This window comes from Carassius auratus, chromosome 23 (assembly GCF_003368295.1).
Source record: "Carassius auratus strain Wakin chromosome 23, ASM336829v1, whole genome shotgun sequence".
NCBI classification, from domain to species: domain Eukaryota; kingdom Metazoa; phylum Chordata; class Actinopteri; order Cypriniformes; family Cyprinidae; genus Carassius; species Carassius auratus.
Genome location: NC_039265.1, coordinates 9913392 through 9929600, shown reverse-complemented (window position 1 = coordinate 9929600; position 16209 = coordinate 9913392). Strand labels below are relative to the sequence as shown.

The 16209-nt window shown below is 40.1% G+C and overlaps 2 protein-coding genes across 2 annotated transcripts in view; both read right to left on the bottom strand.

Annotated features, from left to right (window-relative positions):
- The window catches only part of LOC113041248 (cytochrome P450 2B19-like), a 67871-nt gene that overhangs the window by 9641 nt on the left and 42021 nt on the right, over nucleotides 1–16209 (bottom strand). The gene's annotated exons all lie outside the window — the stretch shown is intronic.
- On the bottom strand, nucleotides 9926–14396 carry LOC113041253 (cytochrome P450 2B19-like). Its single transcript, XM_026199686.1, has 9 exons — nucleotides 13801–14396; nucleotides 13493–13646; nucleotides 13093–13245; nucleotides 12738–12898; nucleotides 12297–12470; nucleotides 12056–12197; nucleotides 11169–11356; nucleotides 10682–10823; nucleotides 9926–10599 (listed from the first exon to the last, which is right to left on the bottom strand). Exons 1-9 carry the CDS (start codon nucleotides 13993–13995, stop codon nucleotides 10409–10411), a joined length of 1500 nt encoding a protein of 499 aa, XP_026055471.1. The 5' UTR covers nucleotides 13996–14396; the 3' UTR covers nucleotides 9926–10408.

The following is a 16209-nucleotide window of genomic DNA, read 5'->3' as shown; positions in this document are numbered from 1 at the left end:
ATTGCTGTTTGCCTACTAAACTACCACTGGCTCTGCACCCATTTACCTAAATTTTTTACTTCAGACTTATGTGCCCTCTAGAAGATTGCGTTCTGCAAGTGAACATCGCTTGATTGTGCCATCCCAAAGAAGCACAAAGTCACTTTTACGGACTTTTAAATTAAATGTTCCCTTCTGGTGGAATGAACTCCCCAACTCAATCCGAGCAGCTGAGTCCTTAGCCATCTTCAAGAATCGGCTTAAAACCCATCTCTTCCATCTTTATTTGACCCTCTAACTTTAACACTCACTATTCTAATTCTATTCTTTAAAAAATCTAACTACCTTTCTAATCTTTTTGTATTTTATTTTATTTTCATTTATTATGCAATTGTATATGTATGTGTGTGTGTATGTGTATAGACCTCTAACTAGCTTGCTCTATTCATTTATTTTTTATTCTATCTGTTTTCTTTTTATTTATATTATTTAAAATCCCATGCTACGTGTACTGTGGTGACCTAACTGAGACTTGTTATAGCACGTATATATCATTGCTCTTTTTGTTGTTTTTGATTGCTTCCACTGTCTTCATCTGTAAGTCGCTTTGGATAAAAGTGTCTGCTAAATGAATAAATGTAAATGTAATGTAATATTAAAATGCTACCATGTCCTATGTGAAGTCTTTTTATATTATCAACAGTAACGTTATATTGTTTGGATTAACTAGACAAGACATGAATGTTTATTCATAACAGTACTGAAAATAAGTAAATATTGTTAGCTGATGCTAACTGTCTAGCTAACAAGCTTGCTGGTGTTAACTTGAGGTAATTTTTATAAATAATGTCCAAATATTTTTTTTCAACCACCTATATATATATATATATATATATATATATATATATATATATATATATATATATATATATATATATATATATATATATATATATATACATATATATATACATATATATATACATATATATATATATATATATATATATATATATATAGAGAGAGAGAGAGAGAGAGAGAGAGAGAGAGAGATTACATCTAGGGACAAAAGTAAGGATGTGATGTTCAGAACATAGTAACTACAGTCATTATCAAAGAGGGGAAGAGATGCACCCCGTTTGGCCAGGGGTGTTTTAACTCCACAGAAAAGATTTGAGAAAGAAAAAATCATTATGAAAATATTATGATATAATTATATATTTTTAACTTCAGGCCTTATTATCATGTCCTATATAACTGTGATGTTCTGTAAAACAACAAACTTTAAAATACTTTTTTCTTTCTGGTGAAAATCAGATGGTCAACTCTGCTTTCTCTCGGGGAAATCACAGTGTAAGCTTCACAGTGCACAATACTCTCATCAACGTAGTCAACAACAAAAATATATCTTGACTCCATATAGTGGTTATTTTGGAAAAAATCCCAGATATTTTGAGCAGTAGGATTATAAAAAAAAAATGTGCAAATATAAAATTAAATTAAAGCTGCGGTAGGTAACTTTTGATGCTCTAGCAGTTAATAAACAGAACTGCTTGCATCTTGCGGAAGAACATCGTAGCCGGAACTACTTCTCTCTGTTTATGTCTATGAAGAATCACAAAGGTACTGGGTTACTCCGCCGCGGTACCCCAGAAGCAATCTAAAATAGTCCAAATATAAACACTTATTATAGGTGCACCCTAGTGATTCAGGACAAGCTAAAACCACGGTTTGGAAAATGGATTCATGGTGTACTCACTTATTATATACATTTTTCTACATTTTGAACAGAAACAAATTTACGGACCACAGCTCTGATTGGTTGTTTCTTACCGGGAGCGGATGAATTTCTGCAAATGGCAATAGGACCACTGGGAGGAGCCAGAAGAGCTGGCACATTTGGAATTGGGGACTGGAACAACAAACAGCACTGGACAAGCTGAAATCTCAATTTATCCAGAATGCTACGATGTCATACTTTTATCCACAAAAGACATCAACACTTCTTCTTGATGCAAGCCCAATTGTTCTTGGGGCGATACTAAGTCAGCCAGGCACAGACAGTTCTGGAGACGAAGTAATTGCGTATGCCAGTAGAGCGCTCACATCTGTAGAACAAACGGTATTCACAAACAGAAAGGGAAGCTGTAGCAATAGTCTGGGCATGTGAACACTTCCACTTATATCTGTATGGTTCACACTTCACCGTCATTACGGACCACAAACCACTGGAGCTCATTTTCAATAACCCTCGAGCATCTCCACCAGCCAGGCTTGAATGCTGGAGACTGAGATTGCAACAGTACACATTTACAGTCCAGTACAAAGTGGGAAAAAGCAATCCTGCTGATTACATGTCAAGGCATCCTGTGGATGGACAACAATCAGAAAACTGTTCAGAAACTGCAGAAAGTTACGTCAATTTCATAATTGACAACACTGTTCCAAAAGCAATGACAGTGGATGAAGTACTACGTGAAACGGTAAAAGACTCCATCCTGCAGACAGTGATAAAAGAGCTGAAAGGACAAGTCTGGACACACTTGAAACAGACCATGTCAGACGTAGAACACGCAAAGGTAAAAGCGTTTCATAAGCTGAGACACGAGCTCACGGTCAATGCATCACAGGACATTGTCCTCAGGGGAAACGGACTTGTTTTCCCTACCTCTGTATCAAAAAATTGCGCATGTAGGACACATGGGCATTATGAAGACTAAAAAGCTGATCAGAGAAAAGGTATGGTTCCCTGGTATCGATGCAGACGTGGAGAAAGCTGTGCAAGGATGCATTCCATGTCAAACAGCTACACTTCGACATCATATAGAACCCCATTAAAATGTCCAATCTTCCAGTAGAGCCATGGCTGTTCCGGAGGCCGAGGTGGTGCCCGATGCTGTGTCGAGTCAGGTTCCGGTGGACTCTCAGGAGTCGAGTCAGGTTCCGGTGGACTCTCCGGAGTTGAGGCAGGTTCCAGCGGACCCTTGAGAGTCGAGGCAGGTTCCAGTGGACCCTCCGGAGTCGGGTCAGGTGTCAGTGGACCCTCCAGAGTCGAGTCAGGTGTTTGTGGACCCTCCAGAGCCAGGGCCAGTCACCGATGACCCTCCAGAGCCAGGGCCAGTCACCGATGACCCTCCAGAGCCAAGTCAAGTCACTGGGTGGTCTGCTGCCCCGTCCTGGGGGACTCTGGTCTCAACCACGGGGGCGTGTTGGTCATCTGCTCCGCCCTGGGGAACTCCGACATCGACCCCGAGGACGTGGTGGTCATCCGCTCCCCCCTGGGGGACTCTGGTGGCGACCACGAGGACGTGGTGGTCATCCGCTCTGCCCTGGGGGACTCTGGCGGCGACCACGAGGACGTGGTGGTCTTCTGCTCCGCCCTGGGGGGCTTCCGCCCTGATCACGACTGTGGTGGTCTTCCGCTCCGCCCTGGAGGGCTCTTGCTTTGACCACATGGCCGTGTTGGGCTTCTGCTCCGTCCTGGGGGGCTTCCGCCCTGACCACACGGCTGTGGTGGTCCTCTGCTCCGCCCTGGTGGGCGCCTCAACATGCCCTTCTGGGACTTCTGTTTTGTGTTCTTGGTTTCTGTTTTGTTTCTGTCTGTTCCCCTCAGTTATTCTGGCCCTCCATCCCTCCCCCTAAACCTCATCCGATCCTCCTCCCTCCTGGTCTCCCTGTTTTGTGTTTACACTTCTGGTGTCTGTTCCCCAAGTTTTCTTTTCCGGCCCTCCATCCCTCCCCCTGAGCCTCCACCTGTCCGCCGCCCTCCTGGCCTTTTTTGGTTTATTTTTTGTCTGAGGAGCATCTGGAAGCTGCTCCTTAGAGGAGGGGGGGGGGGTAATGTCACAGTGTCTGGTCTGTGTATCCCTGGGTGTCCACTAGAGGTCTCACTTTCCCTTATTGTCACTGTTTATTGTTTTCAGCTGTTTCCACTTACATCGTTTGCACCTGTCTTTAAATACCTGGTTTGTTTCAGTCTGTGTTATGGAGTCCTTGCCTCATGTTATCCGTAGTCTCGATCTTCCCTTGTGTTCTGTCTGTTCCTCGTTGTTTGGATTCTCTGGTTTTGACCCGGCTTGAACGGTTTACCCCTTTGGAATTACCCTTAAATAAAGATTCATACCTGCACTTGGTTATCTCTCCTTATTCCTGTATCACCGCACGTGACAGTGACAGGAAAGCTGACAACTCGGCATGAGACAAAAAGGTACAAAGTTATCAAGGTCAAAGGGTCAATGGTGACAGCAAGTCGCTCTGAGAGATGCATTACAAGAAATTTGTCATTTTTCAACCGACTTTCATCTCATCTCAAATCACAGTTTAGAAGAATGAAACCTCTGATGATGAAGATGACATCAGAGCACAAGCATCAGATTCAGACGTGTTCCAGGAAAATGTGCCACAAGGCACACAGGACACAACCACCGATCTGAGACACTCTGAACTTTCAAATACCCCCAATATTCCCTTAGACCAAATCGTAGGGCACCAAGATATCTGATTAATGAAATTTGAAATGTTTTTCAATATGCTATTACTTGCAGTTCATAAGCACTGATTTGATTTGTTAAACATTCCTGTCCTCAGGTTTTAACAGTGGTAGCTTGAGGTAATATAAAGAATTTAATCTTAGTTTGTCTTTCAGTTTGTTTGATTATATAGAATGTAATCTGCAATTTAAGATTCTGTGTTGCAAGTACGTTCTCGTTCTACAATAAGGGAGGGATCTAGTGTTTGCATGTAGTCCTGCTCCATGTTTTATGTTCAACAACAGAACTGTGACATAAACACGTACTCACGGAAAAAAGGAAAAACAAGAAGCTAAGCCGGTGTCATTGCCAGAAGGCAATAAAACAGCCTAAGAAAGTACTCTACATGCTTGATAACAACGCTTCCTGTCTCAATGATCTTTTCTTATATCAAAGAGATGCTACATCTTTAAAGATTCAAAAGATGTACTGCGTTTGAGCTCCGTCACTATATTCTTTTCATTGACTATTTTTAACTTAAAAATCAATTTTATACATCATCATTTCCGTTTATATAATGTGTGAATGTATCCTCTATTGTATTCTACAACAAAAACAATCAGAGCGCCTCGCTATCACTAGTTTTATTTTGATCTCCCGGGTCTGCTATTAGCTTTTAGCCAGTTAGCATCAGCAAGCGTGGTTGCTACTAACTGCGCATACATTGCTAATACTCTATTCACACACATTACCACTGCTGTACTCACTGTTACTTGCTTTAATGGCGAATGAATGTCTCCACTCTGTGCAGCTCGAGCTCGAGGCCGTGGGGCAGCAGATTCGCGACCTGGAACAGAGGCAGGCCCAGCTGAGAGAGCGGAGAGCCGCGCTGGAATCATCCCGGGCTGACGCTCACAAGTCCGGGGTAAGTATACAGCGTGCTGTTAACAGTCCCACCATGTCTACTCCATGTGTTTCTCTGCGCATGCCCGGTGCACCCAGGACGCGATCCTCCCAGATGTCCTTCACTGCGACGCCGGGACACCACGGACCCTGGGTGCATCCACAGCGGAGGACGCGAGCCGGGTCCCGGGCGACGACTTCTCCCCCTCCTGCCTTCGACATCTCCATTCAGAACCGCTTCGCTCCCCTCCGTGAGACAGAACGCGACGCTGTGATCATCGGAGACTCCATCGTCAGACACGTAAGTGCTACGTTAGCCGAAGGTAAAGTGCACACTCATTGTTTGCCTGGTGCTCATGTTCTCGATGTTTCTGCGCAGATACCCGCTATCCTGAAGGACGACGAGAGCCCCAGAGCGGTCGTGCTTCACGCCGGGGTTAACGACACCACGCTGCGGCAGACGGAGACGCTGAAGAGGGACTTCAGGAGCCTGATCGAGACAGTTCGCAGCATGACGCCTGCGGCGACGATCGTCGTGTCAGGACCACTGCCCACGTATCGACGAGGACACAAAAGGTTCAGTAGACTTTTTGCTTTAAATGAATGGTTGTTGTCATGGTGTAAAGAACAGAAACTGCTATTTGTTAATAACTGGAATCTTTTCTGGGACCGTACTGTTTCGCGCTGATGGATTACACCCCAGCAAAATCGGAGCGGAGTTGCTCTCTGACAACATCTCCAGGACACTTCGCTCCATGTGACTAGTAAGTCAATTCTCAAATAACCATTATGATGAGTTTTGTTCCACCCGCTTAAATGCTAAAAGTACTTGCGCTGTAAAAACTATTAAGACTGTGTCTGTTCCCCGAATAGTGAGGTCAAAATATAAATATAAATATAATGTAGGATCTAGAAAAAAATCTTATCGTAAAGTAAATGAACAAAAACTATTTTTAAAGTTTGGGCTTATAAATATTAGATCACTCACACCAAAAGCAGTTATTGTAAATTAAATGATCACAGATAATAGTTTTGATTTACTCTGCTTTACTGAAACTTGACTAAAACCAAATGATTATTTTGGTCTAAATGAGTCTACTCCACCAAACTACTGTTATAAGCATGAGCCCCGTCAGACTGGTCATGGCGGGGGTGTTGCAACAATATATAGTGATATTCTCAATGTTACCCAGAAAACAGGATACAGGTTTAACTCTTTTGAAATACTTCTGCTAAATGTCACTCTGTCAGACATGCAAATGGTAGATATTGTACCTCGAAGTGATGATATTACAGACCATTTCCTTGTATCGTGCATGCTGCGTATCACTGATATTAACTATATGCCACAGCGATACCGTCTGGGCAGAACTATTTTTCCAGCCACCAAAAAAAGATTCGCAAATAAACTGCCTGATCTATCTCAACTGCTATTTGTACCCAAAAATACACATGAATTAGACGAAATGACTGACAACATGGGCACTATTTTCTCTAATACATTAGAAGCTGTTGCCCCGATCAAATTGAAAAACGTACTGTACCATGGTATAACAGTAATACTCACTCTCTCAAGAAAGTAACTCATAGTCTTGAACGTAAATGGAGAAAAACTAACTTAGAAGTTTTTAGAATTGCATGGAAAAACCGTATGTCCAGCTATAGACAGGCTCTAAAAACTGCTAGGGCAGAGCATATACACAAACTCATTGAAAATAACCAAAACAATCCAAGGTTTTTATTTAGCACAGTGGCTAAGTTAACAAATTACCAGACGCCACCTGATTCAAATATTCCACCAACGTTAAATAGTAATGACTTTATGAATTTCTTCACTGATAAAATAGATAACATTAGAAATACAATAGCGAATGTAGATTCTACAGCATCTAACACTTCAGTTTCATCCATCGCACCCAAAGATAAACTGCAGTGCTTTACAACCATAGGACAGGAAGAGCTAAATAAACTTATCACTGTATCTAAACCAACAACATGTTTATTAGATCCTGTACCCACTAAATTACTGAAAGAGCTGTTACCTGTAGACGAAGAACAGCTTCTCAATATCATTAACTCGTCGTTATCTTTAGGTCACGTCCCAAAACCATTCAAGCTGGCGGTTATCAAGCCTCTTATTAAGAAACCAAAACTAGATCCTAGTGTACTGGCAAATTATAGGCCTATTTCAAATCTTCCATTTATGTCTAAAATTTTAGAAAAAGTTGTATCTGCTCAATTGAGCACCTTCCTGCATAAAAATGATCTGTATGAAGAATTTCAGTCAGGTTTTAGGCCCCACCATAGCACAGAAACTGCACTTGTTAAAATTACAAATGACCTGCTCCTTGTGTCAGACCAAGGCTGCATTTCATTTCTAGTCTTACTTGATCTTAGTGCTGCGTTCGACACCATAGATCATGACATACTCATAGATCGATTACAAAACTATACAGGTATTCAAGGGCAGGCTCTAAGATGGTTTAGATCCTACCTGTCCGATCGCTACCATTTTGTTTACTTAAATGGGGAGTCATCTCATTTATCATCAGTAAAATATGGAGTGCCACAAGGATCCGTCCTAGGTCCCCTTCTATTTTCAATATACATGTTGCCCCTTGGTAATATTATTAGAAAATACGTAATTAGCTTCCACTGTTATGCTGATGATACTCAGCTATATATCTCAACGAGACCAGATGAAACTTCCCAATTATCTTAGCTAACAGAGTGTGTTAAAAATGTAAAAGATTGGATGACAAATAATTTTCTCCAATTAAATTTGTATTAGACAGAGATATTAATTATTGGACCAAAAAACACTACACAGAATCTTGTAGATTACAATCTGCAACTAGACGGATGTACTGTTACTTCCTCTACAGTCAGAAATCTGGGTGTTATATTAGACAGCAATTTGTCTTTTGAAAATCATATTTCCAATGTTACAAAAACTGCATTCTTCCATCTTAGAAACATTGCCAAGCTACGAAACATGTTATCGGTTTCTGATGCAGAAAAGCTAGTTCATGCATTCATGCCCTCTAGACTGGACTATTGTAATGCAATAAACAAGCTACAGGTAGTCCAAAATGCAGCAGCTAGAGTCCTTACGAGGTCGAGAAAATATGATCATATTACTCCAATTTTACAGTCTCTGCACTGGCTACCTATTAAGTTCCGTATCAGTTACAAATTATCATTACTTACCTATAAGGCCCTAAATGGTTTAGCTCCTGCATACCTAACTAGCCTTCTACCACGTTACAACCCATCACGCACCCTAAGGTCACAAAACGCTGGACTTTTGGTCGTTCCTAGGATAGCAAAGTCCACTAAAGGAGGTAGAGCTTTCTCACATTTGGCTCCCAAACTCTGGTCGGGGTTCAGACACACTCTCTCTGTTTAAATCTAGATTAAAAACACATCTCTCTCGCCAAGCATTCGAATAATGTATCTTTTTAATTGTGAGTGTAGTTGCATCTGATCAAAGGTGCATTTTTATTCATTAGCTTGGGTTAAACTAATTTTAGTTTGTTGGATCAGCAGCTATGCTAATGATGTCTGTATTTTGTTTCTATGTTTCGCCACGGGATTTACATCCCGTGGTAACTAGGACTTACACAAGCTCCAGTCTGGATCCAGAACACCTGAGAAGAGATGATGCTGACCCTCAGAGGACCCCAGATGATGCTAACCCTGAATCAACAAACAGAACTAACAATTATTACTAAATGTGTGACTGAATCATATAATAACTTAATTAATAATATTGATAGTTCATCGTCTAGCTGACTACGTCTTATATTATTATTATTATTATTATTATTTTTTCTAAAATCCTGTCAAATGTGCACAAACTACTAGCTACTACTAAATATTGTAGAAACATACTTTTCTGAAAAGTTGCTTTGTAACGATTTGTTTTGTAAAAAGCGCTATATAAATAAACTTGAATTGAATTGAATTGAATGTACTGTATGACCAACAATTACAGAGTATTTTAAGAGCAAGTGAGCGCACTGGTGCCTTTATCTGTCCTGCTGTGAGCGCGCTGCTGTTAAGCTTCCACACACACTTCAATAGCACACATTAACATTAGATTGAGCTGCCATGTAAAGTTTTTACTACATACATCTTTCAGATGAAAAACTAAATCTGAGGTCGATGAATGATAGGTGGGCTTTTGGATGTCCTGCCCAATGTACCACTTAGACCAGCCGTTAACGATACGTCAGTCATGGACTGTGTACATCATTCACTTAACCAGCCACACCAAAGCAAACATGAGGAGAGCATAAAGAGACAGGGCAACTAGAATTGAGTTCGAAATTAAAATATACAGTTTATAGTTTATTTATATAAAAGGTATATTTGGTTATAAAGTTGTGTATCATAGTGTTATTACGATTCCCAGTCCCACCCACTAATTAATAGTGATGATTTTGTTTCCGATTCCTGTGACCCACGGGATTCCCCCCAAAAAATGTCAGCCTTTAGTTCTTAGACAAAGCTTCGATAGAAGACAACTCTCACTAAGGTGAGACTAAACCTTGAACTGTATGCAAAAGAACAGAACACTTTATCAGCTTAACTTTATAACTACATTTTCTTGGCAGCATACAAAGCAGCTTACAGAACATGTTAGATATAAAATATCAGTTTATGCATTCCTGGGGAATTCATTCATTCATTTTGCGTAATGGTTACGTAATGATGTCACCATTCTATGACATCAAGCTGTCAAACTTACTGATCCAAACAAGTTAAATTTAACTTAACTTTTGATTGCACAAACACACAATTATTTGCTTATGCTAAAATAAATGTTCATAGCTATAAAGATGCATCAGTCATTTGTTATGCTGTTTCAACTGAAAATGAAATATTTGTGTTCCTTTAATCAGAATTACCTGAAAATGTTCTAAAAATAAAATAACAGATATACACGATGATTAAGATGAGCCAAGATGATCTTGTGTGTCTCAGCAGCTTTGTTCTTCAGTAAGTATGAAGGCCTAATGATGTCTGTATGTTGTTTTTGGGGTTACTGATGGTCACTCTTTGGTATCTCTGCTGCGGCAGATGATGCTGAAGTTCTGAGGATAGCGGATGATACCCATGATCCCATCCATGTCTATGGACTGTGCCTCTGGTGGCCAGGAGAAATGAATCCGCTGTAGGAGAGACGTGATGTACAAGAAGAGCTCGGTCCTCGCCAGAGTCTCCCCGAGACAGACCCTCGGACCTGATAACAAACACACAAATCATTACAGTAAATCTTCCTCATGGTTAAATCGGTTTATTAATTTGACAAACAGTTGACTCACCCAATGAGAAGGCGATGAAAGACTCTGGTTTGAAGAAGTTCCCATTCTCATCCAAGAAATTCTCCGGGTTAAAGGCGTCTGGATGCTTCCAGTGCTTCTTATCACTGAAAATTGCCTCAAAGTTTGTCATGATCATAGTTCCCTGTATGAGGAAAGTTCAACAGAGTTGAATAAAACTTTTCACAAATATAACTTTAAACCCATATTAACCCTCTATCTAGTTCAATGTTTCATACTGGAATCACTTCTTACATAGTAACATGTTTACAAGTGTACTGTAGGCTTATGAAAAAGCCTCAAAGTCTCATGTTGTTGGTGAATGAGTGATTCAGACTGTCTGGATCAAATGAATCATCAAAAATTTCTGACTCAGTATGCACAGTTCTTTACAAACATATTGCTAATGGAAAGCCAGTCTTTATGTTAGGTTTTACAGTGAAAAATGACCTAAGTAACTTCAGTCATTCATCCATGCTCCATTCATTACCTTGGGAATGTCATATCCTCGTAGTTTTGTGGGCTGAGTTGTTTCATGAGCAGCGCCAGAGGGTACAATGTTGGCACAGCGCTGAATCTCGTGAACAGTGGCGTATGTGTACGGTAGTTTGTCACGGTCATCCATGCTGGGCAAACGGTCATAACCCAGCACCCGAACAATCTCCTCATGACATCGCTCTGTGTTGTGCAAAAAAAGGGAAGTAGAAAATAGCGACATTTGAACTCAATAAAATAATTAAATAGTGTTAAGGTGTTTGGTGGGCAAAACCTAGTCCCCTAACAGCAGACATACATCATGGAGACATCTATTTAAAGTCTGCATTTACATCTGCAAGACATTTTTTGAGTGTTTGCTCAGCTTTAATATGTAAAGAGGACATTTCCGATCAGACAGACATCTGTCAGATGTTTTGTACTCAGCAGATGCTTTCCAGATCTAGTGATATTTAACAGACATCTCGGCAGAAGGGCAAAAAAGTTTCAGATGCAGAACTTGCTGGCAATTTAAGTTGGTTACTCGAATTCGATGCAATGATCAACACAAAGCTTGTTATAGTTTCTGTGTAAGCAGTTCTTCATACATTCCTGAACTACTTCCATTATAAGATGCAGTCACATTTATAGTTGTTCTGGCGAAGTTTCACGGTTGAAATCCGTTAATTTAAAAGGGAAGTGCTGCATATTTCTCCATGCAGATTTTCTCTGTGGGTTTAATTGAGTTGGTCATGCAGACCACTTTGACTATAACAAATTTACACCAAATATTAGACCCACAAATGTTACACTTAATGTGACTGCACTCCTTGAAAAGATCAGATTTCAAGAATTTCATCTACTAGAACAAGACTGTAGTGTTCTTATCTTTAGCTTTAGCACCTTGTACATCTGGGTTTTGAATCAAGAAGAGGAGACCCCATCTGATGGTGGTGGTTGTGGTGTCGGTTCCAGCCAGAAACAGGTCAAGTGCTGACATAACCATGTTCTCCTCATGAAACGTGGAGCCCTCATTTGACATTTGCTGCTCCAGATGAAAAAAAAACCATCAGTTTACTGAAGCTACAGCTAGTTTCTACATGCATGCATATGAGAGCCTTTCTCTCATTAATAGTGATCTTACTTTCTCGATCTCCAGCAGGTAGGCATCAATGAAGTCTCGAGGGCTGTCTGGATCCAGAGTTTCTTTGTGTTCTCTTACTTCATTCCGGATGAAACCCAATAACTCAGTGGCATTCTTCATTAACTTTTGGTGTGGTCCAGGGAAATGCTTGATGAAGGGGACTAAGTTGAAAATCTAAGATAGGAAAACTATTATAAGATTTAAATGTTTTTTTGTATGACAAGTAAAATTACATAATGATAATAATAATAAACAACAATAATACAAAATCCAACTAAAGGTTTAACTAAATTGTGCCAAACTTCATGCAAATGTAAATTTAATATGCAGACACATGATTTATCACACAGATAATAATTATTTTCACACAGGGTGGCTGTGGCCAGTAACAGATATATCAATAAAATCATTTTCTGCTAAAAATTAAGAATTTGATCATACCTGTCCCGCAGCTGACCCTGCAAGCATGAAGTTTTCATTCAAGATTTTCAGAAGGTATGAGAAGCGTTTGTTATCGTAGTCGAAGCGATCTCCAAACACGATTGAACAGATAATGTTAGAAACCGCATTCTGTATGTCATGCTGTGGGTCCATAGGCTTGCCTAAAAAAACATGCATTAGTATGGGAGAAAAAAAAGATCTGTGCTTTTATATGGAGTCCAACATAAATAGAAATGTAAATGCTAAATATATATGTGAAAATCAACATCAGTGTTGTCACAAATGTTTATGAAACAGTTCTTGGATGCTGTTTAACCTGTGGAATAAGTTCAAATAAAGCATAAATATTTCATACCTTCTTCTTTAAGCATTTCAGCAATCAGATAACGGCTTTCCTCTAACACACGATCTTCTACTGATTTCTTCCCCAGGCCAAAATTTCTGAGTGTGTGCAGAGCAAAGCGTCTCTGCTGTCTCCAAGAGTGACCAAACGTGACCATTACAATACCTACGAAAAGAGAACAAAACCTGATCAAGTATCAAATTCATAATCTACACATTTTTAAAGGGTGGGTAATTTGGTTTGGAGAAGCGCACATGCACTCTTAAAAGTGAAGGAGCTTTACTCGCATGTATGCTTCCATGAACAACATTTAACAAATATTGAAAATATTAAAAGGTAAAATAGAGTTTTGGAATGAAATATTATGTAGTTGACATTTCAAAACATATAATTAACATGTTAGCCTACTGACCAAGTCCGTTAGTCATCCATTCAAAAAGAGGCAAAGATGGTCTTCCAGAAAAAGCTTCCTGAACCAATGCTTCCTTAGTGACCTGGATTGTATTTAGGATTATTACTGGCTTCCTTCCGATATAGATAGTAGAGATATCTCCATATTGTGACACCTTAGAATAATAAAGCAATTAAATTGATAAACTGTTGTGAACACAAGGGTGATACCATCTTCTGAACATGTGTGTTTTAAATTAAACATCTTTTTTTCAAAATATGTAAGAGTTAAATATTAAGCTCCTAAAAAGCAAATCAGTTAAGACTCACAGATCTTAAGGACTCCATTGGCTTCTTTATGGCCTGTGGTAACACTCCCACAAAAGGCAGCGGTCTGGGACCAGGTGGAAATTGACCTCTGTGTGAATTAATCCTAAAGATCTCAAACAGAACCATAAAGATCAAGCCCAGAAACAGAGCCAGGCAAACAGAGGTCAGGTCTAACTTCATCAGAGTCGTCCACATGATGACAGATTAATTGCAAGACAAACACAAGAGCAGCAAAGACTGGTGAGCTTTATAAAGCAAAAGAGGAAGAGGGTGGAGACATTGCAGGAGTTGGATTTGAAGTTAACCCTTTCAGTTGTGTTGTTGAAACTGATATGATGAATGCATACACTCCAATGGCCGATGTTAAGCATAAAAACCTGGAACTACTAGGCTATATAATCTATGAACAATCAAAACAGAAGGTTTAAGCATTGCAGCTACTGACAAAGGAAGGAACACACATCCTCTTCCCATTAAAATTCCTTTTCCCTGAGGAAATTCCTCAAAAGTCCACTATGGTTGCCTACAAGTTTACTGATGAAAAAGAAACATGGCAAGACTGAATGGCTGTGGTTAATAAATGATTGACTACATTATATTTGTCTTATCAGAAAGGATAATTGTTATTATAATTGTCAATAATTGTAATCACATGATGCAAGAGGCATGTAATTGAAAAAAAAAACAACAACAACTGGGGAGAGCAACTGAGCAGCGACATGTGAAGACCTGTTCTTGTGAGCTCTGCTTGGATTGAACATTTATTTAATTTTCCCACTCTCCTTTCTGTGCGAAACTGTCTCTAGTGTGCCTAGTTCTTCTGATTTTTTTTTTTTTTGTCTAGAGCTGCTCAAAATGCCTAAATCGCACAAGCCGAGGCCAGGGCCTGATACCCCAGACTTGCCTGATGTGGATCCGCCCGCAAAGGTGGGGTCAGGGTCGGATCTCGGGCAATTATGGCTGCCATAAAGTAAACGGAGCAGAATGTGTTAGTCAAGATAGACTCGTCTGTGATTGCAGCTGCAGGTGAATTACACAAGAAAATGGACAACTTAGTGAGTGATTTAAGGACAGAAATCCTGAATGAGAGTTTGTGAAGAAAGAATGCGCCACATTATCAACCCGCATTGATGATCTTGAGGAGGAAGCTAATGGCCAGGCTAACCGTGTTGTAGCACTTGAAGCTCAAGTTGATACGTTATCTACTCAAGTTGCCCGGTTTGTAGATAAGACCGAAGATCTTGAGTCACCGCAGCGGCGAGATAACTGCAGACTAATAACAAGACCAATAATCGTAAAGTTCCACTACTTTCAGGAGAAAGTGGATGTTCTTCGGAAGGCCATGGGAGCAGGTCCCATCACCCACAATGGGAAGCGTTTTTACATTTACCCAGATTACTCGGCCACCGTCAGGAAAAAGAGAGCAGCCTTTACCGAGGTGAGAGGATTGCTTCGCCGGTGTACGGGCGTGAAATATGGTCTCCTGTATCAAGCTACATTAAAGATCACGGCCCCAGCTGGCGAGCAGATGTCTTTCGAAGACCCGATCAAGGCAAAGCACTACATCGAGACCAATTTGCATTCACGGGAAACGGAGGGAGGGTGACAGTTAATTCACCGACCATAATAGGCATCACACTGCATGTTAGCATTACTGTAGTCTGTGCAGGCCTTGACTGGTAAACGTTGCCACACTACAGTTGGATGCATTTTATGTTTGGACAATGCATAGTTTACAACAATATGTTGAGGCTTTATGTGGACATCATGTGGCCTGGAGAATATTTTATTTAAGAATATCTTCCTCATTGTTTTTCCCTTTTCTCTGCCATGTCAGTGTGGATAGCACTGAGTCTCAATTTGTCACTATAACCCTAATGGTACTTTTATTTTGTTTTCTAATGTATTTTGTTTAATTAATCCCATTATTACCACCAGTGTCATTAATTTTATTCGATTTTACTCTTTTCTTGTCGGATTATCTTCCAACTGTGAGTGTTTGAAACTGTATCAGCCTGTAAACACATGGGTACTGGCATGCATGTAGCAATAATAGTGTGAGGAGAGTTTTCAGGGCGGTCTCAGGTTTAAGGAAGTCCAGCCCAGGGGCCCAGGATGGTAAGAGGTTTATCTATGTTTATCTGTTCGTTTTTGTTAGTTTTGTTTTGGGTTTTTAAGTGGTTTATGATTTGACTCAAACAGGCATTGAAGTACTGAGGTATAGCCAACGTGTAGGTTCATTGTCAATTGTGGCACTATGATTCTGGATAATGTAAAAAATCAACAAGAAGCAGTTTCATTTATTAGCTGGGACGTCAAAGGGCTGAATAATATGGTTAAAAGGAGCAAAGTATTTAGTCATTTGAAATCATTCAAACCTGATGTAATTTTCCTACAGGAGATGCACTT